Genomic DNA, 23,939 nt, shown 5'->3' on the forward strand with positions numbered 1-23,939 from the left:
ACAACAAACTGTCCTCTTCGCTTTCTTTTCCCCTCTCTTTCTTTTGCTCTTCCTCCTCCTCTTTAAAGCAGGAACACTTAACCCACTACACGTGGTAATTACTCAGCTTCATGGTGACTAACAGGGTCTAACTGTGCAGCCACACAAAGAGCTGCTTCAAATGACTGCAAAATGACGGGTAACCTGAAGGTCAAAAATAATTCTGGAACATGTTTAATAACGTCTTAATAATCACACTGACGGAAGTAGCAGGTGCTGTTATGCTGAGACTGTTGCGTTTGTAATGTGGGAAAAACCAAGTGAGTCGTTATGCTGAGACTGTTGAAACTGGGATTTTCAGCGTGGGAGGGGGAAAATTCAGATACAAGTTTGAAGAGTTTAAGTAAAAACCCTGGTGGTTCTGAATGTGAATTGGATGTACTAGTATAAACTCAAGATGTACTGTTTTAAAGAAACGAAACACGGGACCAACCAGGAGCAATGAAAAAACTTGAGCCTTGGAGAGTGGACTCTAAATACCATTTTCCACTAAAAGGAACCAGGTTTCCTTAAAGGGATGGCTGCTTTCAGGTCTGTGGTAAGAAATGTACAAGATGACTTACATTATAACTCAGTAATAAAACCACAAATAACCTAATTAAAAAATGGGCAAAGGATTTGAAGAAACATTTCTCCAAAGATATACAAACGGCCAAGAAACACAGGAAAGACGCCCGCCATTATCACCCATTAGAGAAAAGCAAAGCCAAACCACAGGGAGTTACCACTTCACAGCCACCGGGACGGCAGCACAAAGACTGACCGACAGTGGCAGAGCTTGGTGAGAATGTGGAGAAACTGGAACCTCATCTACTGCTGGGAGGATGATGCAAAAGGAAGCAGCTGCTTTACAAAGTGGTCTATACGACCTGGCAATCGTACCCCTACGTGGATACCCAAGAGAAATGCAAACATGTCCACACAAAAACTTGTGCACAGATGTTCACAGCAGAGTATTCACAGTTGCCAAAAGATGGAAACAACTCAAATGTCCATGAATAAATAATATGTGGTCCATCCACACAACAGAATGTTACTCAGCCATAAAAAGGGGTGAAGTTCTGACACTCGCTGCGACGTGGACCAACTCTGAAAACGTGATGCTGAGTGACCAGAGCCAGTCACAAAAGGCTACACAGTATATGACTCCATTTATATGAAACGTCCAGGGCAGGCAAATCTATACACAGACAGCAGATGAGTGGCTGCCTAGCTATGAAGGGCAGGGAGGGGGAGACACGGGCGAGGGGGAGCACAAATGGTATGCGGTTACTTTCTGAGGTGACGAAAATGTTCTAAAATTGACTGTGGTGATGGCTGCACAGCTCTGTGAATATGCTAGAAATCATTAAATTGTACGTTGTCTATGGCGGAACCACACGGTATGGGAATTATACCTCCATAAAGCCATCACCTATACAAATAAATAAATAAATAAGCAAGCAAGCACAGGGTGAGCCCACAAGGTCTTTTCATCCTACAAGTGAGAAAACAATCCAAGGCTTCTAGGGTCATGTCACAATGAACTCAGGAAACGACCTGCAGCGTTCCCTGTGTGGAGATGGGACCTTGGCATTATTAAGGACAGTAAGTGCAGGGACTAAAACCTAAGGGTACTTAAATTCATGAGTTCCAAAGGATATTTTAAAAAACTCAATCCCTTGGTCTTGTTAGAAAATGCTAGGAAACCTCGTTATTTTGATATCTGGTAAGTAAAGGAAGAAATTAAGCACTGACTCCACCTTTCCTCCGAGGACTGCAATTCAGGATAATCATAAACTGAGAAGGGGAAGGCTCTCTGTTAGATGTATTCCCCTCAGTAAGATGTAAGAATAGCAGAAAGAATGAGAATGTCATCATTTTGCGACCTCTAGTGAATGGGTCTAGGCAATAACCAGCAATAGCTGTTAACACCCAGAGGAGAAGGTGCCTTCTGAAGGACACACGCAGGCGCCCCACCTGGGGAGAATTCTGCTAAATGCAAGAAACCCCAATCTGATTCAGCCTCTGGTTTTACAGGAAATCCCAGGGACGGAGGAATACGTTAAACAGCACCGCACAGATGGAATCAGCAAAATCCAGACTGTGGGAGACATTTAGGAACGATGACCCTTTCTAGAAAAGCAAGTAGGTTGCGAGCAGAAAATACCACGGAGGGGATACACACAGATGAACAAATTGCAGTGAGTGGATGGACTGCCTTTGGATCCTGAATTGAAAGCTGTTGAAAAGCAGCAAACTACCTGCAGGCCAAATGTAGCTCAGGGCTTGCTTTTGTAAGGCCCTCAAGGAAAGCAGGCTTTGTTCAAGAAAACGAAATGTAAAGAATCAAACAAAGAATGTGCGACTGAGACCAACATGCAGCAGAGACTGCATGGAGCCCGAGAGCCTAAAATATTTACTATCTGGCCCTTCACAGAGAAAGCTGGCCTTGTTCTGGAGCCATGTCCTAAGTCACTGACCGAGGAGACGACATGTCGTCTGGAATTTGCTTGCAAACCAGCCAAGGGAGTAGGGAGAGGGACAGAAGAAACAAGACTGGCCGTGAGAGGACAAGTGTGGGACCATGTGATGGGCGTCGTCACTGTTCTCTTCTTGGTGAATGTTTGAAACTTTTCATCCAACAACTTAAAAATGGGCTGAATGAGGCATAAAAAGAGATGGCTTATTTGAAATGTCAGCATGGCAGACAGCTATTGCCCCACAGTATCTGTTCTTTCTTCTGGGCACGTGTCCAAGTTCTGGCCAGTAGGATGTAGGTGAAAGTTCTGTGAGGCCTAGGGAGGAAGCACCGTGAATGGAGACGGCACAGCTTCCTATTCTCTCCTTCTCCTTGCTGGCTGGAAGGTAGGCCTAATGGATGGAGACTGAGCAGCCACCTTAGACCATGAGGTGGAATCCATGTGCTAAGGATGGCAGGAAAGCAAGGGGAAAAGACCTCGCCCTGGCCATTTTGTGAAAATGTCACACTAGCCTTGGCTGCTTTTCTCAGGGCTTCTTATATATGAAACCGAAGTAAAGTTCTGTATTTTAAAATTCTGTTAAACCTAATCCCAACTGATATAGGCAGAAAAACATTTCTTCCAAAATATTCGTGTTACACAAAGTAAACGTACAGAAGCTCAATTTTGGGCGGTGACAGAACTACAAGTATTTTGAGTTTTCCCCCAAGTTTGTCAGTGTAAAGCTTTTCTTTTTTAAATAAAAAAAGAAATGTGTGTGGATGGCGCCGGGGGGCAGTGTAGTTGGAGGCCAGGGAAAGAGGCTCGAGGCCGGAGAGTGGAGACCCCGAGAGTCTGCGAAGAGGGCAGAGCAGAGCCCAGGGAGATGGGTACAAAGTTGTAAATCTGAGATCAGAAGAAAAGCTGCAATTTAAATGGTCAAGTTAGGAGGAAGAGCTGGGTGTTGGTTTCAAAAGGACAGACTGGGGTACGTGTTTGACCTTGACGAGCTCTGTCTCCCGAAAGCCAGGCTGGGGTGCTTCGCAGAGATTCAGGAAAGTAAAGGCCTTTCACCTCCTCCCTTGGAGAAGCTCTCTCATCTCTGAGCCTCAGGCTGCCCGGGTTGAGCACTTGACCAGAGCAGATGAGATCGTAACAGAAGTTTATCCTTTACCTGAGCCTTACAAAGTTCCATGGAAAAGGGTCACAATCATTGTCAAGTTGGTAAATGTGAGCTGTTCCAGAAATGAGCTGTTTCCACAGTTAGCAGTACTTACCCACCATTTACGGGGCACCCCGCACTTACTAGGTACTTTATATACATTATTTCACTTAATCTTTCTTCAAATCTGCAGGGTAAATATTTAAAAACCTACTTGAAACTTGGAGACATAACTTGCCCAAGGTTACAGAGCTAACAAGTGACATTTACGTGGGGGTTTAAGTAATAAATGGTGCTACCCATTCAGGGACAAAAACAAAGTAATCCTGTTTTTAAAACACTTCAGTCCTTAAGAAAAAAGAAAATTCCATTCAACAACAGAGTTACTTGAAAAATGGTGAGTCAGTTGAAAGAACCTCGGTGCCAACATTTCTCCTCTAAGTGGGATGACGACACCCTCATGAATGCACAGCCCCGCCCTCCCAGCGGACTGAGGCTGTCACATCACTCCCACGTGGGATTCTAAGGGGACAGCAAGAGAGGCCGGCAGCCGCTGGCTTGGAGGTGGGAGCACACGAACCCCTCGGCGGCCCACGACCCCCTCCTTGTGGGCGGCGGCTGAGGGCACTGTGGGTGTACAGGAGTGGGGGGGGCAGCCGGTCTGGCTGTGAGTCTTGACCTTGCCACTGACTACTGATCAGCCGGAGCCTCAGTTCCCACAGCTGGGAAGGGGCGAGTGTACCTGCCTCGGAGAGCGGTTACAAGCACTGAGTGGGTAACAAATAGTAGCTGCATTCCTCTTAGACCTCGGCAACAAACGCCAACACGGCAGTCAAGGGTCCCTGCTGCTTTGACTGAGCTCAACGATGAGAAGCTTCCAGTAACAAGGCCAATGCCTGCTCGTCCTTCAGGCTTTAGTCTGTGCCTTTCTGGAAAGCGTCTCTGACCATCCTGAAAAAGGAAGGTCACCTGTACACCCAAGTAATACCACGTGCCATTTTTTCTTCATAGCACCAGTCTTACTTACAATGATAGAATTACACGTTCTTATTTGCTGTCTTTCCCCGCCTTAGACTGTAAGCTCCATCAGGCAGGCCCCGTGGGCTTTGCTTATTATCACTGTATCCCCAATTCTGTCACACTGCCGGCACCAGAAGGATCTCTGTAAGTGCTTGTCGGATAAATGAAACAAAACCAAATTTATAGAGGCCCTCACCTGAAGAATCTCTGTTCTGGCTGAAATGTTTTTAAAACAACTGTGGAAAAGTTCTTTGCTTTCAGACACTGAAGGTTTGTAATTTATAGGTTCCTTGCCCTCCGTCTCATCTTGGTCAACATGAAAAATCAAGAGAAATTTCTCTTTCAACTGATACAGTAGAGCTTTCATGATTCCATAAGGAAAATCTACTTGGGCATGTCACAAAGCTATACATCAAAACAATCTCTCCTATGTTGGACGTTCTCACTTGTTTTGAACATCTCATCATAATCAATTTGGTAGGAGGAAACCTTAACAATGTCACCTGCAAAATAACAACTTTCAGTAAATGGCATTTCCAGAAGCCCAGATAGGAAGAGCAAGGAGTGGGTGAGCCAGAAGCACACCGACTGCTGATGAAGTGTGACCCAGGTCGTGTCTCATTCTGGCCTTGACTTCAAAGAGCTGCTGGGAAGATGGAATGGGGTAATGTATGTGACTGCACCCCAAAAGCCAGAATGTGCCATAAGGTCTTACACGACAGCCACTGGGCTACACCCTTGAGTCTCACTGGCCAAAACAGGTAACGTATGGCCTAGGAACTCTGGGAAACGAGGAGAACCTGGGAGCCAGCAGAAGAAATGTTGCTGTCTAGTCAAGCCTCCGTCTAAATGAACTCAACAAGGTCCCAGCAGACACAGCAGCCCTACACGGTGCTGGAGGTGGCGCGCCACCAGCTTCCTCAGCCAGGAGCACGTGCCAGGGCAGTGGTAATGCGGTAACAGTAAGCAAAGCCTTCTTAGCCTCGCTCTGAGACGTTTACCCTTTGGGGGTCCTCACTCCACTTTCCAGAGCTTGTGGCAAATGTGAATCCCAGGAAGCAGTCTTCAGAAATCTGGCAGCATGGCTGCCTGGGAAAGAAATGATGTTTTACCTGGGCAAGTGTCTCAGCTATAAGTTTGGACTGAAGGGTCTAGAAGGGAGGACGACACAGTTTTTTCACGCCAAGAGACCTGTGCAGGCCTACGCCTCGACCACAGCGTCAGTAATGGAAGGCAGCTCAGGTCTGAGTGCTTAGGGTGTGACAGGAGTGTTCTAAGACAGCCTGTGGTAACTAATTTAATCCCTCCTACAACACTACAATACAGGGCACCACCATTGTATGAGGTTGGTGCAAAAGTAATTGCAGTTTAAAGGTTAAAAATAATTGCAAAAACCGCAATTACTTTTGCACCTACCTAATACCTTGTTTATAGATGAGTTAACAAAGGTCCAGAGCCCTTGAGTGAGTTGCTCAAGTTCACAGACAAGTGGTGAACTCGGGAGTCAAACCTAGCGGGCCCCAAGGCCACCCTCTTCCCGCTGCATTAGATGGCCTCACGTAAGAGCAGGGTCCTCTGCCCCTGCGCACAGCCCCGGTCCTGACCGGCAGGCCCCACCCGGCTCGTGCCCTGTGTTCTTTCTGCCTTGCTCCTCATCCACTAGGATTTCTTCTCTCAACAATCCCAGGCCCTCTCTGGCCTTGGAGTCCCTCCTTACCTAGGACGCAGCTTCCTGCTGTGCCACCTCTGACTCTCCTGGGAAGTAAATTCACAGACCACATGAGGGCCTTCAACTACAGACAGTTTCACTCCTTACTCATCTCAATCCTGATTCCCACCAGGAATCCCAGAAGTTTTCAGAACACGGAAAGCTGGCAGTTGACAAGCTGGGAGTTCTGCTAAGAGTCAATGAAAACACAATTTTCGTTCCATTTTGTCTAGCTGACAAGCACGCAGAGCCAGAGTTTCACATAAAGACTCACTGAAGATTTACTACAACGCTCAGTAAAGGCTGACTGCTCCGGCAGCTTTTCCAACTCTTGGGCCGCGTACTCCAAAGCCCTATATTGCTGTGAGAGCTGTTTGTACCAGAGAATGGACTCCGTAACGGCCAGAGCAGCGTCCCAACACCAGGGACGCTGGAAGACTTTCATTCTAACGCGTTAAGTTTAGGAACAAGTTCTTGTGTGATAAAAGTCCAGCAGGGAGACTGCTCTAAGTCCCCGCCTGGGATGTCTGCAACCCATGTCCATACCTTCACTCCGTCCAGCACAGCCTTGATGACGCCCCTCACAGTTGTCACCATCTCTTTATCTTCTGAGTTCACACCTTCTAGCATCACTTGGTCAGACCAGCGAATGAGGTTGGCGAGACTTTGGTACACTCGGCTATAGCAGGAGGAGAGGGCTGAGCTGGAGGGAAGGGAAGATTTTTAAGGAGAATATTAAAAGTCTATGGCATGAATCACTTGAGGATATCCGTTTAGCACAGGACCAGTTTGTCAGTGACTAGGGCATGTTTCCCAATCTTTCTTTCTGTGAAATCTGCACCTTTTGATAAACGAACCCTCCCTCCCTGAACCTGCCTCCCCACAGCCAACAAAACCGTGCGAAGCCTTCTAGTCTTGCCATTTTTTTTCATTTCCCAACTCTAACATAAAAACTCCATCATGAAAATGAATCCGCTTTTGCAAACTTTACATTCCCCAAGATTCTGATGATGTCTCTGCGGGGTACCACCCCTCCCCTCCTCCTAGCTAACCACTGGACTGGGGCAAAGCATCATACACTTGTTGCCTGGAGTTAGACTAAAATTCCTGTCCGATGTGTCATAAGGAGCCAACAGGTTTGTGGCACTCGAGCAGGCAGGGTCCTTTACAGGAACAGCCTTTAAAACATGAGCACAAACAGATCTGCAATTTACTAGAAGTCCTCTGCCGCAGGTTCAGCTTCGCCTCCCTCGGTGCCACAACCATGGCCGAGAGGCCAGGGGACCGCACTAATGAAGAGTGTTTCCAGAACGATGACAAATTGGAGGCGAGGATACCTGGGAGGGTGGGGGTGGGCGCAGATACACTGAGGCCAGCGCATACGAACAGAAGCCCCCAGGATTTCTGGGTGCCTCGCTGGTGTAGTGGGGGCCCAAAATGAAGAATTTTTACATCTTTGACATATTTTTAAATAGCTATAGAAAATTTTTCTGTAGGAATTACAGACAGGATTATTTTTCCACTTTAAATATTACATATTACAATGGCAGAAGAGCAAAAATACAGAAAACCTGTTGGCTGCCCCCTCTTCTACTCAAAAAATTAAAAAGGAAAAGAAAGAAAAACGAGGGAGACATTTAGGAGTCAAAGATATCATTTTGAGAAAAGTACATATAATATTGTTAAGACATGATTACAACAGGTTCTAAAAACAAAGCTATTTAACACAAAAGCCTGGCTCAAACAACACTAACGGGAAGCTCTGCAGAACCAGGTGAGGACAACGTGCTCCCAGGAGAGCGAAAATCCCACGTAGCAGTCATTCCACTCTGCATGTTCCAACAGGAGAGTCACGCAGAGCCAAAGCAGCCTCCTGGAGCCCCATTAGCAAGAAGCAAAGTTTACAAAAGGAGCCTGACAAAGCCAGGTCTAGCTGCTTCGGAGGAAAACACGAGTGAAAAGTATGTGGTGTTGGCCTTACCCTCTTAGGACAGAGGACTGAGGGGAAAACAAAGTGCAGTCTCTCCTGGGGGCTGGATCCTAGCTGACTCACCCTGACCGGGGAGGGTACTTCTAATGACTGCCTCCTGGGTCCTGGCAGGCCGGGTGTCCTGGGGCTGCTGCCAGAGCACTACTCAAACTACTGGCAACAACTAGGTGAAGCGGGGGCACTTCAATAGAACACTTACTTCCTACCTGCCTTGAATGGTAATATTTCCCTGATAACGCCTGAAGAATTGGGCAGTTGTGTCTGCCTTTCACATCATTTGCTTGGATGCAGAACATCCCTCTGTGTCAAGGAGGGAAGGAGGGAAGGAAGGAAGAAAGGAAGGAAGGAAGGAAGGGAGGAAGGGAGGAAGGGAGGAAGGCAGGCGGGCCCTGTACTATGATAATGCAAGCTGTCTACACCGCAGGCAGGCCTGGATCCTGGGTGATCGCGCTCGCTGTGCAGGAGAATCCTCCATTCATTGCTCACACTGAGTAGCCAGCTGCTTGTCCAAAGGCCAGCTCACCACCATCCTGGCAACCTGGGGGAGGGTGGCAAAAAGCCTGCCCGCCAGGACCCAGACTGCAGAAGGGCTCTGAGCGGAAGGCAGGAAAGCTCCTCCCAGCATACAAACTGCACTGGGGGCAAGGAGACGATGAAAAGAAGCTAAAAGAAACATTTCAGGAAGCATTTTTGATCATCTCAGGGAGATCAATAAAAATCTTGGCTCTTTGGGAGAATTTCAAGAGGAAAATCCCTTAAATGCCAAAAGACTACCAGGAAAAAAAAAATCATTTCTTACAGCCACACCCAGGCATTTCCTTTTCCCTCTAGGAGATTGTTATAAACATTAAATAATTTTTGTCAGCTATAAAACAATTACAAAACCTCCCCACAAACAAAAGATACCCTCAAACTGTTCTCATATTACTTGGCCGATTCTTCCAGGGCTGGCATGTCTAGAAAGCCATTTCCCCGGCAAAGCTGCTGGCCCACACTCCACAAAGCGACAATCCTGGTAGCGACACACTACCAACAGTTAGTCACAGGGTTCTGTGACAGTGACTGTCCTGGACTCTGCCAACGCCATTCAGCACCTGACCGAGGCGGGTGAATCCCATCTGCCCTCTTCCCACTGTTCCCGCTCTGCGTGCGCCTCCCCTCGAGGGCCCACGCGCGGCTCCCTCCCGTGACTGCTGCATCTCTGGTCGGGGAGCAGAGCACCCTGGGCCTGGCTGCCTCGGCACCTTTGCTGCCCTTGCGCTCCTGCCTGCATGGCCAATCCTTCCCCGGGGTCCGCCTCCCGCATCTCCTCCTGCAGGAATCAGAGCCTTGCAACTCCCCCCCTTCCAGGCCAGCAGAGCTCCTCCTGGCACTGTAAGACTGGCACTTCATCAGAGGTGAGGGAGCTGATGTTAACTCTGCCGTGGTGGGACCATCCCGTGGGAGAGGTCCATGAGAGCGTCTTACAAAAAGCCATCTACACAGCTGACTAGCCTAATGTCAGGCGCATTCCTACAGAGGAGGACAGCACTGGGCCCTTCCACAAGCTGGGCCCTGGGTTAACTGTCAGCAAGGCGTCTAGTGTTTCCCCAAAAACAAGACCTGGCCGGTCCGTCAGCTCTAATGCGTCTTTTGGAGCAAAAAGTAATATGAGACCCGGTCTTATATCATGTAATATATAAGATATAAAATATAATATAATGTTATAATATATATAAGACCCGGTCTTATATTAACTTTTGCTTCAAAAGACACATTAGAGCTGATGGTCCGGCTACGTCTCATTTTCGGGGAAACACGGTAGTCCTCGGCCTCAAGGCTCTCGAAACCAGCACACAAAGCACTGAACAGGGCACTAAAGAGACTCATTTCCTCAGACGCTCTTCCTGTATGACGGCAGCAAGGCTCGGAACAGTGAGGACACCTGCGGGGCCAAGCCATATGGACCCTGTATCTCCCTACCAACTAGCACCAGTGAGCTGCCAGCCGAACGCCCACCATCTACAGGGGCAGCTGACAGTCCAGGGTGGAAGCCCCAAGGCAGAGAGCTTCTTGGAAATAAAGACCATTTGCTTTCTCTCCCAGAAAAAGAAACCTATGCACTTCATTGCCAAATTCTGAAAGCAGTTCACGAAAGCTCAGCCTCATGGGGCTGTGTGAATACTGAACCATCTCCAGGAACTGAAACCGAGATGAGTTTATCCTGAACAGGTAGCAGGCAGGGAGGAAAAACAAAGCCAGCAGGCATCTGACAGCCTCTCAAGGAAAAGCTCCCACTAGGCTTTCTCTTAAGATTACATATGATACTGCTTTTCTCTCTGTACTCAATAATAAATCTGGGGCAATCTGCCTGCTCACCTTTAAGAGGAACATGCACTTGAGCAATAAAAGCATTGCCCAGCAGAAGCGTCCCGGGATGAGGGCCGACTCCACCCCCATACCTGGCTTCCCGGGAACTGTGGTGCTGTTTGGGACACCCTGGCTTGACAGTTCAGTGTCCCCCTCGTGCAAACTCTAAAGGGCTCTTCTCCATCTCTTCTGCCCTAATCCTCTAAGCAACTGAGGTCTCAATAGGCTAGATGTTGGCAGGATTAAATGTCATAGTAATAACCTGTGGTTAACAGGCTAGTAGAAGAAATGCGTCCTGACCATGTCACTATTGCCAATGAGCTCATACAAGAAACGACCACGACGCACACCACGGCTACGTCCCTCCTGATGGAAGGAAGAGACCGTCCTCAGTGTCGAGGTCTCCTAAGTGACAATGACCTCACCCTTGGGAGAGCATCAGGGGGTGTCCGCGGGGGTTGGAGAGAAGGCTCCTTTTCCTCCCGACACTTCACTGTTCCCAGAAACCCTGGGTCTGAAGTGCCCCCAAACCCAGACGCCGCCCAGGACTTCAGAGCAACTCACCTGTGCTGGATTCGGGGGTCGCTCTGCACCAGTGGAAGGATGGCCTCCAGCACCTTGCTGGCGGAGCCCGGAAGCATTTCCAGCACCTTCTTATCAATGGCCATCTTGTCCACGATGGTCTTAAAGTAGCGCAACGCGCTCACTACCTCCTTCTCCTTCTCCTCCAGCCAGCTCAGGTTCTGCAAGGAAATGTTCAGCATAAGGACGGAGGGGAGAGATTAACGGGAGCTCTTTTGAAAACAGTGAGATCAAAATTCCTGTAAACTATCTTGAGAATGATGCCAAGGGAAAGGCTTCTTGCTGCAGAAACCAAGCCAAATTATTTATCTAAGAATTGCGATCAGGACACAGAGGCTAAACATGAAGGAAGAAGGGGGCTCGGACCAAGACGGCTCTTTAGATATTCCTGAATTCCCTGAGGTCTTGAAAATCCACTTCTCCTCTCTCACACTGAGATGCCATCGCTAATCTCATTAAAGGTGTGTAGTGAGGACTAATTTGCTGATGGCTGTAGGAAGCTTAGAGAACCAACAGTAAGTCCCATGGTACATATCTATCCAATAAATCAAATCAAGTGACCTGGGCCCTTCAATGACGAAGGCCTAAGGGACTCAGTAAGACTGGTCAGGCCTCAGTGTTCAGAAGCCCTCCTGCCAGGAGTCTTCACTAGATCCCCACACCCCCCGTCAAGATGCAGCCATCTCTCAAAGAAATGGTGTGGTTCTCCCGCAGGACCCGGAGACCCCGAGGTTAGAAGGGGCGCGTGCTCGGGGGTGAAAAGGTGAAGAAGCAGAGCAGATGGCAATGATTCAATCACGACCTGAGCAGCGAATGCTCACAGGAAAGTACCCTGGAGGAAAGCCCACCGAGGAGGAAAAGGCAACAGAGCCCTGCACCCCCAGGACTCAGATCCCGCACCCAACTCCTCTGCCCCTCACTGAGGGATGCCCGGGACGCACAGCCAGTGGGGGTGCACACTGCTTTGTTCCTTTCCCTATGCCAGCCCTCACATCAACGACCGGGCCCCGGCTGGCTGGCAGGGAAGGGGGAATCGAGGACCATCGATAAAATGGGCAGCCCCCAACGGGTGATCTGCTCCAGGAAAGCTGATGACACAGCCAGTGTGAATTAAGAGTGGTGTGTATGAGGACAAGCGCCATCTGTGGGCTGAGACGCAGAGAATATGGTATAATAAAAGCAACTGCGGGCAGAGGGTCATTTCTAGAAAAAGTTGATACACACGATAATCTATAGATAAATAAATAATATACAATAAAAGGGATTAGGATTCTGAACACTACCTCTTTGCTTCTAAAATGATGGAGAACGTCATTTTAAATGAAAACATTCAATAGTGGAGCTATTTATTTCATGGGACTATCAAAAGAAAAATATGTAAATGGGATCAAGAAGTAAGTCCTTTAGTCAGACAACGTTCAAAGACCGATTCAATTTCTCTCAACGGAGTACTTCCCCAAAGGCCGTGTGCAGACCACCAGGAGGATTCTCCAGGGGAGAAAGGGCGCCCGCACCCCCATCACTGTAGCCTCTTTACCAAACTCCGCTCTTCTCTGTGCACTGCCCGACATACTTGTTTATTTCCTGTCTGTTCCGAGAGGTCTGGCACTTTTTTCTCCACCTTAGGGACAGGAGCGCTCCGCTTTGCCACACCTACCAGAGCCCAGGAGGAGCCTGCATATGGAGGAGTCGGGGAGCCTGCAGACATCCAATGCGACTAAAATCACGGTCAGCCAGTCTGGCGAGAGGCCTGTGACCACAAGACTGCCATCCAGCATAGCAGCACGTGTTAGGGGCCAGTGGTGACAAAATGTGGGGAGGAAGAGGGAACATTTAAAGAAAGGTGGAATCAGGCTCGCTGGGTTGGAGAAAGGGGCTAACCTGGAGAAGGGAGGCATCCCAAAGGGGCAAGGCACATTATGGCAAAAAGAGAATTTTCCTGTCATTTGCAGAGAGCTCAAATGACCCACTGAAGAGCCAGGCTGCCTTGGGCTCCTAGTAAAGGAGCGACAATTTAGCAGAGTCAGGTTTCATCCATGAGCTCTCCAGCAAATTCCACTCCCAGAATTAATGGCCTCTGAGCATTGTGCATTCTCCTAGCCCTTTAGCTGCTAACTGTGGCTTCTTGCAAAACGCAGCCAGCAGTCAGAAGAGCTGACAACAGGACACTAGACTGAACACTCACTACAACCAGGACCCGAGGCCTTGGCTTTGCTGATATAGTGCAGCCGCACAACCCCGCAGAGGCACATGCCGTCTCCTGGGAAGCCCCGCTGTGGGGGAGCAGGTGGTGCCACCATCGGCCCAAACAAACCAGGCAACCATGTGAGGGCAGCGGTGCTGGGAGGGCCTAGACCAGAAGCCACGGCTGGGCCTGGGCCCAATGGGCGTCCGGCTCCTCATCTGCACAACGGGGAGAAGAAGACCTGCCCTGGGGACCGAAAGAGGTTGATGTGGGGTCTGAGTGAGAATGCACATGGAAGCAGTTCACGAAATGTAAGGGAAAAACAGGTTTGGATTAAGAAAACGTGGGCCAGTGCCCAAACTTTCTGTATATTAGGAATGCTGAAAGTTTTTGCACATGGTTATGGAGGAGCAAATAAGAGCACGTGACCCCACCCAGGACAGGGCCTGGGCACAGAGAGACCCTCAGAAAACTGGCGGTGAATCTGAATCTGTACTTCTACCGCCTGAGCTGCAATTTCCCATGTATTTAAACAGGGAAAGCCATGCACATAAACTGGGATAAAACGAGAATGTGTATGGAAATATTCTCTAAGCAGTAAGAGAGCGAACAAGTAATGATTAATAGCAAATGTCAGACTTATTGTGAGATTTCTCCGACAGAGTTCGAAGTTCACACACGTTGGCAGGTCCCCCCAGCACTTCCGGTTCTGTCTGTGGGCCTCCAGCAAACAACACATGTGTACTCCCTCTGTCTCAGGCAGGTGACCTGGGGCACAGCACAGTAATTCAGCCCTTCTTAAAGGGCAATGACCAAAAACTGGCGACACCCTTCCTGGGCTAAAGGTCAGGCCTGCAGCTCCTTGCTGCAGAACAGGGCTTTGCAGCTGTGCATCAGTGACATTTTGGGTCCCCGGGACTATTTGGAGTGGGAGCTGTCCTAGGTTGGCAGGATGCTCAGAGCATTCCTGGCCTCTATCCACCAGATCCAGTAGGACCTGCTTTGCCTTCCTAGTTGTGACAACCAGAAATGTCTCCAAATATTGGCATTGCCCCCTGCAGTTTGCAGGAACCCCCACTAAGTACAGGACGCTTTAGCATCGAATGTCCCCCCATGACTTCTCTTGGGATAATGAAGAAAGGGGGAAGAGGAATTCTAAGAACTGAGTGACTGAAACAGTTTCTTATCAGAGTTCACTAGCAGAGCACAAGTGTTAGGAAATCATTTTACTCTGGACGGCCCGGAGGAGTGTTACATGACAAGTGACACTCGGCTTGGACTTAATATTAAACTCAGCTCCAGGAGGTTGCTAAACAGATCGTAATAAAACAATAATTGTGGCACAGACTGAACCTTCTACTTATCCCTCCACTCCAGTCTGGAGTGGGATCAATCTGGCAAACATTGAGTATTTCCCTCTTGCTCTTCAGCCTCCTTTTGTTAACAGATGGGGCAGGAAAAATTCTGAATCTTCAATAAAAGACTTCTAGATTTAAAACCTTCATTTTCTCCACTTTTAACTAGAATTTTAAGATATCTTGTTGGTCAACATTAAAAAAAAAAAAAAAAAGTGCAAAATTCACGGATTGTGTGCTTCCGTAACAGGGCAGTGGCATAGCTGCCAGTGGCATCAAACTCATAGCTGTGACAACAGCACTGCCACCAACTACACTTCGGGTCATTGCTAGAGCACCTACCTGTCTACAGGGCTTGTTTGTATTTCACATTGCTAAGTTCCATTTTGTTTTGATGTTTAGTGATGGGTGGGGCTTCACATTTGGACTGCTGAGATATTCAGAAACAAACTGGCTTTCATAAGCAGGAAACGTAGCGTCGTGAGTTTTTGAGTTGGATGTCAGATGGCCTTCTTCAAATCTCCGCTTCGCCACCCTTTTTCTGGGTGACTTTGGCCAGATGTTAGTATCTCTCCGTTTCCTTTCCTGCAAACATGTCTCCCCTGCCAGTGTTGCCCATGAGGGCTGAGTAAGAGGACGAGTGTGAAGCCCTGAGCATGTGCTCAGACACAGGTGGCCCTGGCTCTCAGGGCACTTGGCTCGGTGGCCGCCTCGCCAGTCTAACAGGTCTCCTCACACTCCAGATGCCCTTCCCTTTCTCAGCTACTCAGATCATCTTAGCAGCTCGAGGAAGGAACAGCTGGTCTTGAGAGATGAGCCTCACCCACTTGCCCCAGAACCCGCTGGACCCAAGCAGCACACCCAAACCAACCCCAGAGAGGATCCCCGAGCTTTCACCGTGGAGGACTCCCCGTGGGGGCTGGGACAAGCTCTTCCTTGCCCCCAAGGTCCCCTGGACTGTTTCCTGAACAATGAAGCCCACAGTTGCCACCCAGCTGAACACAATGATACTGCAACAGAGGTTATTCCATCCCCGAGACCACGGGCCAGGGTCCTGCAGGAGAAGGCAAGGCAAACCCCATGTTCTTAACATCACACTGACCTTCTGCCTTTGAGACCTGGAAGCCACAGCACTGGTGGACATAACCTCTACTGCCTGCTGCTCCAGATCCAAGGGGATAGGGTAGCCCTCTGGTAGAAATCTGTCTGTTGCCTCCTGGAAGAGAGGAAACCTGGATTCCTACAGAGCTTGTAATGGCCGTTTTAGGCTGAAGGGAGGGGTTGATGAAAATCAACAGCTGTTTCAACATATCTGGCTTGACCGGCCCTGCTGAGGTTCCTAGTGCTTGAGGATCTCTGGCTGGGTTTCAAGGATTTTGCGTGTTTCAGAGCATGAGCCTTAAAGCAGAATGATGGACGTGCTGGACGTCACAAACTTCCCCGTATGTGTGTGCGTGTGCCAGGGCCGCGTGGGGCTCTCTGGGGCAGAGAGGCATTCTGGGGTGTGAACGTGATACGCTGGGCTGTTTTAAATGCCCAGAAGATGACACATCTGGAAAAGGAGAACCGTTCTACCCAAAGGAACTCGACTGATTAACATGAGAAACACTCACCACCCTAAAGGTTCCTCTATCACGAGAAAGCTGGAGACCCACCTAGAACGCTATGGAATAGGTATGCTGTGCTGAAAGCTCAATCCCCAGGGAGTGAACTTTAAAAAAACAAACAAAAAAACAGAAAGCACAAACTCATACTGCTCGAAGCAGAGGCCAGGAGAAACTCCAAGACAGGCAGCTTACTTTGTTCACAGGCTTCTCCAGGATTTTCACAGACACCTCAGCTGGTTTTCCCTTCTTTGATGGTGTTCTCTTGATTTTGGGTGAGTGGAATTTGTCCATCAGTTTCATGGTGAAGGAGGAGAGATGAGAACGCTGAGAGTCTGAAAACAAAGAGGGTGTTGAGCGTTAGACATAGAGTGAAGTTCAGTGACCTTCTGTGCAAATGAGCATGGTCCCCAAACAAACCTTTTCCCCTGGCTGTTCAGAGTTACGAAGAAAAGGAAATATGGATTCCTTAAAACATTCCTGCCTACATGTTTCAATTTCTGCAACTTCGGTCTAGGTTAGGTTGTGCAGAATCGTAGAAGTCAAAGGTAGTCAAAATGGGTGCGGAAAAAGAACTGGCAAGTATTAATATTTCCAAGTGTCCTTATAGAGTCTGTATCATGGTCTAACCCAAGCGAAGAAGAAAGATTACCCAAGAAGAATCACAGAAGTGAAGGTGATGAACTGGAAAGGAAGGCCCTTTCAAATCAACTTCCTCATTTTGGGGCTTAGGAACTGCAACAAGTGACATGGGCAAGGCATCAGAGTCAGCAGTGCAGCCTGAGATAGAACGAGGGTGTTCAGAACCCACTGGGACATAGCGAAACACTGGGTGGGTTCTCTCTGCGATCAGGAACGAGCCTGGGATGCCATTCTCACTACTCCCACTCCCGTATTCCAATAAAAGCCATCCAGATCGGAAAGGGAGATATAAAACTATCTCTATGTGTACATGACACGATCTTGTATGTGGAAAATCCCAAGCAATCCACTAAAAATCTATTAGTACTAATAAATTAGGTAAGGTCACAGGATACAAGAGCAATATACAAAAATCAAATGCGTTTATATACAATAGCAGTGAACATTCCCAATGACATTTTAAAAAGCTTCAATTTACAATATCATCAAGAAGAATAAAATACTTAGACATAAATTTAATTTAAGAAGTATAAGGCTTATACACTGAAAACCACAAAACATTGTTGAAAGAAATTAGAGATGATCTAAATAAATGGAAAGACATGCCATGTTCATGGACCAAAACAACTTACTACTGTCAACATGGCAGTGCTGCCTAAACTGACCTACAGATTAACATGATCCCGATTAGAAACCCAGCTGCCTTTTTGTTGTTGTTGTCTTTAGAAACTGACAATCTAATCCTAGTATTAGTAGGGAAATACAAGGGACCCAGAATAGTCAAAACAATCTAGAAAAAGAATCAAGTTGGCAGATTCACACCTCCAGATTTTAAAACTTACTACTAAAAAGCTGTGGTGATCAAGACAGCATGGTACTGGTATGAGGACAGGTATGGAAAACAACAGAGTTGAATTCACAGTCCAGAAATAAACCCATGTGTCTACGGCTAACTGATTTTGACAAGGGTGTCAAAACCATACAATGGGGGAACGAATATTCTTTTCAACAAATGGTGCTGGGACAACTGGATAGTCACATGCAAAAGAATGAATTAGAGCCCTTACCTCACGCCGTATACAAAAATTAACTCAAAATGGATCAAAGACGTAAATGTAAAACTATAGCTAGAGCTCTTAGAAGAAAATGTATAGGGATAAAATCTTTTTGACCTTGGATTTGGCAATGATTTCTTAGATACAATATGAAAAGCACAAGTGACAAAAGAAAAAAATAAATTGGACTTCTTCAAAATTAAAAACTTTTTAATTAGACTTTTTGTGGTTACCATTTTGCGTTATATACAAATATCGAATCATTTCATTGTATACTTGAGGCCAATATGTCAATTATACCTCAATAAAAAATAAAATAAAACGCTTGGGCTGCAATAGATACCATCAAGAAAGTGAAGACAAAGCTATAGAATGGAAAAAAATATTTGCAAATTATATACCTGATAGGGATTTGTACACAGGAAATTTTTTTTAAGAACTTACAATTCAATAATAAAAGACAAATAACCCAATTAAAAATGGGTAAAGGATCTGAATAGACATTTCTTCAAAGAATACAAACGACAAGCACATGAAAAGATGCTCAACATCATTAGTCATCAGAAAAATGCAAATTACCGTTATCATCAATCACCACTTCAAACCCATCAAGTATAATGGAAAGTCAGGTAACACCAAGTGCCGGTGATGTGTGGGGAAAGCGGAACCTCATACACCGCTGCTGGAAATGTGCAACGGTGCAGCTGCTTTTGAAAACATCTGGCAGGTCCTCTCAAGATCAAACACAGTTACCCTGTGGCCCAGCAATCCTATTCCTAGGCACACACCCAAGAGAAATGAAAACGCACAGCCGTGTGACTTGCACACGCAAGTTCACAGACGCATTATTTATAATAACCAAAAGGCGCTAACAACTCCAACGGCCAAATGTTCATGAGTGGTACATAAACGTTGCGTATCCACGCAGTGGAACATTGTCGGCAATGGGAAGAAATGAAGTCTCCTGACACCTGCTACAACATGGATGAATCTTGTCCATGTTATACTGAAAGAAGCCAGACACGAAGACCAGATGCTGTATAATCCCATTCATTTGACATGTCCCGGATGGGCAGATTTACAAAGTGGATCAGTGGTCGCCTAAAGCTGCGGGCCGTGGAGAGGGCTGGAGAGTGATCGCTAAAGAGTACAAGGTTTCCTGTAGCAGGAAACAAAAACGTTCCAAAGTCAGAATCTGGTGATGGCTGTACAACCCAGTGAATTCTATAAAAACCTGACTTCTACACTTGAGATGCATCAATTGTGTATGTGAATTCTATCTCCATGAAGCTGTTTAAACAAAACCCACCGAGCAGGCGTCCTTCATCTCGCCACTTACCACAGCGCTTCCCAGAGTCTGAAACCACCTGACTACTTTATGTGTTTGTCTCCTCCCGGGAATGCTGGGCCTACCGTGGCCATTCCTGCATCCCCAGTGCTAACACAGTATCTGCATCACAGAAGATGCTCAGGAAACATTCATTCAATGAATCAACCGATCGAAACATACTCCACAAAAAGAAATGCTTTTTTTGGCAACAGAAATTCACAATACTTGACTTGGTTGAAAGGTAGGGAACGGAACACAATCCTGTGCAATGAAACTAAAAGTATCTGTAGTTTTAAAAATAAAAAGCACTCCCTCTCCCTTTCCATTTTTTCTAGCAATTTAGTAATAAAAACCCTTCCAAAGAAATGACACACAGGCCTGTCACCGTGTCTACATGGTGACAGGTGACTTCACAGGGCTGAAGGTCAATTCCTTTGTCAAAGACCTCCCAGGCAGCAGGCAGGACCAGGGACGGCACCTGCTCGTTGCAATGGCCTAGGAGCCCACTGTACTTTGGACCACAAAGAAGAGCCCGGGCCAGACCCGCGTTCACACGTGCAGCCACGCCCACAGGGCTCCACGGCGGTCTGGTCTGCCTGCTGGCCAGAGCTGCAGGAGGCCCTTCTCAGGCCCCAAACGTGGACTCTCCTCACTGCGAGAGCTCACACCAGCCTTTATTGGTTGCGGTCATTCCCGGGAGCCAACGTGGGTCAACTGGGTGGAAGGACTTTTCCAGCTCCCTCAGCCCCGCGGCTTCGCCTTCCCCACGCAAGCACGGTGGGTCCTCTCTACAGTGTACACGGCCTTCTTTATACCTCAAAATCACGTGACTGGTCTCTTCGATCACATGGTGGTTAAAAGGGTGAGCTTTGTAGTCACACTGTTTGGATTAAAATACTTCAAAGTCACCTCTCTAAGTCTTAAGTCTCCTTGTCTGGAAAATGGGGCTGATGACATTGTCCTTGAGGTGGCTGACATGATGCAGGTGAGATGGACGCTGCCTGTGGATGATGGAATAAGGTACTTATCCCAGGGCAGGCCCACGGTCCCTGCTCGACGTAGGGACCTCACCTAACTAACCACCTGGTCTGGAAGGGGAGCAAGCTGATCTAACTCTGAATTCCGATTTGCCAGCTGCTTACGGAGCTGTCAGGCGTTTCACTCGCCGCCCCGAGTAACGGAGGGCCTTACGAGAGCCCTCTGTCCTCTCCCTCTAGCACAGGCCAGGACCCTCAGTCGGGCCCTAGCCTGTTTCCGTTTCCCTCTCTGGCGCCTGCTTCTGCGGTGCCCTTATTGCTGCCCCCGTGCCCCTCCTTCTGCCCTAAAGTCACAGCACGTCCCTCACCAGGCAGACGGGATGCTAGAGCAATGGACTAACCTGTGTGACTTCCACCCTGGCACGTAACAGTGGAAGCGGGGCTACGAAAGCAGACCCAAATGGGGAAGTCTAGGCAGGATGCACGGTTCCGTTCATTTGCTTTGGTGGCCAGAGATCTCCAGAGACACGGGCTGGGCCAGCCGACTTCCGCCTCCTCCAGTCTGCTGCCCTGAGTTGCTGCGTGGGCAGCCGTGGGGCTGAGGGGCTGTCCAGATTCACATGTCTGTCATCACAACCAAGGGCCGAACTAGGGGAGTAGGTCTGGAGGCCCCCAAACCCTCTCAGGGACATGCGCGTGCAGGGCAGCCCCGATTGTGACCCAGGGGCCGACTGGACATCTCCGCCTGACAGCAAACTGAACCCAGGAAGCCCACCAGAGCACTCACTCTCTACCTCTGCTCGCCAGCCACAGCCCAGAATTCTGTCTTGGGGCACAGCTGGGACGCAACATCAGCGTTTAGAGGAAGTACCTACCAAGACATGTCTCCTCAGAGCACGTAATAGCCTCAAAACAGCCGGCGCTAGCTCACGGTGGGATAAATCAAGTGGGGAAAGCACACTCTTTGTAATGACCACGAACCTCGTCCCTCTGGAAATCAAGGACACCAACCAGGACAGATATTGGCTTGGAGGTTGCCTGTCACCTTTTCCTTGAAACTACGGGGTAGCACTACAGGTGACTGCACGTGAGTGCTGAGGAAGCCCAGTGGTGACCGGTGACAGAGGGCGGAAGGGAGCGAGGGGCAGCTCTCTCAGGCACTCTTGGCAACAGCACCTCTTTCCCTCTTCCTGCCCCTCTCCTCGTGTCCCTCATGCATATCAATCGTCTGGGAAAGAGGGCAATGCCAGGGGGTGCCCCACACGACCGCACAGTGCCAGGTGGCTTTACCAGCCCCCCTCTTACTACTTGGACTCCACGTAGGAAGTTACACTTCAGATTCTGTACATGTGTGTTTTTAGAGATGTTCTGGTACTGAAATTAAGACAAAAGTTGGAAAGATTTCATACCTACATTTACAGATGCTCCCAGAAGGACGATGGGGTTACACCCCAATAGACCCAGCAACAGGCAACCATGATTCTGATGTTTGTGCTTATCATCCCTTCCTTTCTCTGAGTTTGTATCTGTAAGTCTAGTTTAACACGCGGGTTTGTGATAAATGGCAGCACAGGGTAAACACTACGTATCAGTGGTAGAACCCTGTAAACACGTGCCCTTGCCTTTTCTCTCCAGAGGCCTGACATGACCCGTGCTGAAGTAACTCAGTGCTTTCACGCCCAGCCCTGCGACAGTCCTGTATCTCATAACCCCACTGTTATTAACCCACTCTCCTGTCAGGGGACATTTGTTTCCAACTTTTGAAACAACGCTACTATGAACGCTCAGTACATTTCAGATTCTGTACATGTGTGTTTTTAGAGATGTTCCTGGAACACGTGTGAGTTTTCTACGACTGGAATTGCCAATCGCAGAGTATATTTGCCAGACGAGTCTCCAAAGTGGCACATCCACCCTGCAGGCCCCCTAGCAAGGTCCCGGCCCCACCGTCACATGGGATCGCCACACGTGCACACTTGCCACATGGCCAAGCCTAACCCAAGGAAACGAAAGCCTCCCTTCATGTGGCAATGCCATAGTACCTTACTGGGACCTATCAGGTCTGTGAGAGCAACGTCAAAGGTCACTGATTGACCTTCAGAAAACAAAGCCTCAGACCTCTGTTCAGCGGGTGTGGCCTTCACACCAAGAAGGCCGGGAACTCCCAGTGACTAATCTGCTAGTCATTTCTTCCAGAGAAAGGGTGGCCTCACAATTTCTGCATAAGTGACCACGAGGGTACTTAAGAACAGACACTTTCTGGGGCAACTGTCACAGGGGCATATCTGGCTTTCAGACAGGAAGAGGACGGGCTGAAGGACAGGCATGTGGCCTGCTCACAGAATCACATCCCACCAAAAACCAGAAACACACCGAAGCCAACCGAGTTCTGCCCAAGGAGTCTGCCAGGTGCATTTCATCCTTAAATTTGTAACTTGCCCCGTGGCCAGGCCTAACAATGCTCTCTGCCTGCGTCTGACAAATGTGCGTATCAACTGGCCTTTCAGATGTCACTTGTACAGCAGCTGGGATCCCAACTTAGCAGTGGTTTCTGTCAGGGCTTAATTTTGCCCTGGATGGGGGCAGGGGGAGTCTCTCAGTATCAGCCATACAGGCATCTCAAAGTCAGGGTCACGCTGGATGACGCTCTGAGGCAGTGCCAACCTTCATAACACAGTGGCTGTCAGTTTCCCCTTACCCACGCGGGGCGCCCTGGTGCAGAAGTGCCACACAACTGAGAGAGGCTCCTGCCTGTCCAGTTCCACTTGCTCAGCCACGTCCCTGTTTCCCAAATACCAGAAAGGACAACTAGAGCGGAGAAGTGACAGGACGACAGGTGGAAGAACTTTTGTAAACACAAGGGGCTCGGGTCCTTATTTCTCTAGAGTTTTACAGACTAATGTAAAGACAAGAGTCCGTCCTGAGCAGGTGGGGGGCACGGCAGGCTGTGCTGTGACCTGAGCGCAGCCACGTACGTGAACAAACTTTTCACTTCTCTGAGCCGAAGGTTCCTCATCTACAAAACAAGCGTGATCTCCCCGACTTGTGACGACTGAGCATGACGCTATGTGTGAAGCGTGCGGCTGAGGACCTGACAAATACCAAATGCTCCCCAAATGGCAGCCGTCACTATCATCTGACAACACTCCAGGCCTCTGCCACCACTTACTAAGGCAGAAGCGACAAACAACCCCAGCCTCGTAGAATAGACAGCAACCTAATGTTTCATTTTTGCCCAACACTTTCCATTTTGAATTCCTCTGTCTTCATATACAACTATTCATGTTAAAACAGAGGGAAATATTTGGAGTTTTGCAGCACCACAGGCTCTTCTGACATGAAAATCTGTTCATATTTCTCGTTTCTCGGGGAGTCTACTGACAACCACATTGCCATGGGTGCTGATACAAACAGTAAGGGTGTCCTTTTTGCTTTGGTAGCAACAAAAGGACAACCACCTCATTCAAAATATCCAAGCACTACCAAAATATACAACCTAG

General features: G+C 48.3%; 1 protein-coding gene across 13 annotated transcripts in view; it reads right to left on the minus strand.

The window, feature by feature from the left end:
* Positions 1-23,939, minus strand: part of RAPGEF1 (Rap guanine nucleotide exchange factor 1) — a 133,219-nt gene that overhangs the window by 51,452 nt on the left and 57,828 nt on the right. For 8 of the 13 annotated variants that reach the window (XM_074331234.1, XM_074331228.1, XM_074331227.1 and 5 more), the window contains 4 exons: positions 16,631-16,770; positions 15,934-16,047; positions 11,274-11,452; positions 6,917-7,073 (listed from right to left, as the gene is read on the minus strand). In XM_074331234.1, the coding sequence (XP_074187335.1) occupies positions 6,917-7,073; positions 11,274-11,452; positions 15,934-16,047; positions 16,631-16,770 (590 nt within the window). The remainder of the gene's footprint in view (positions 1-6,916; positions 7,074-11,273; positions 11,453-15,933; positions 16,048-16,630; positions 16,771-23,939) is intronic. The other 5 variants (XM_074331235.1, XM_074331230.1, XM_019728886.2 and 2 more) reach the window with 1 other exon arrangement.

The sequence above is a fragment of the Rhinolophus sinicus genome, linkage group LG04 (genome assembly GCF_036562045.2).
Source record: "Rhinolophus sinicus isolate RSC01 linkage group LG04, ASM3656204v1, whole genome shotgun sequence".
Lineage (NCBI taxonomy): Eukaryota > Metazoa > Chordata > Mammalia > Chiroptera > Rhinolophidae > Rhinolophus > Rhinolophus sinicus.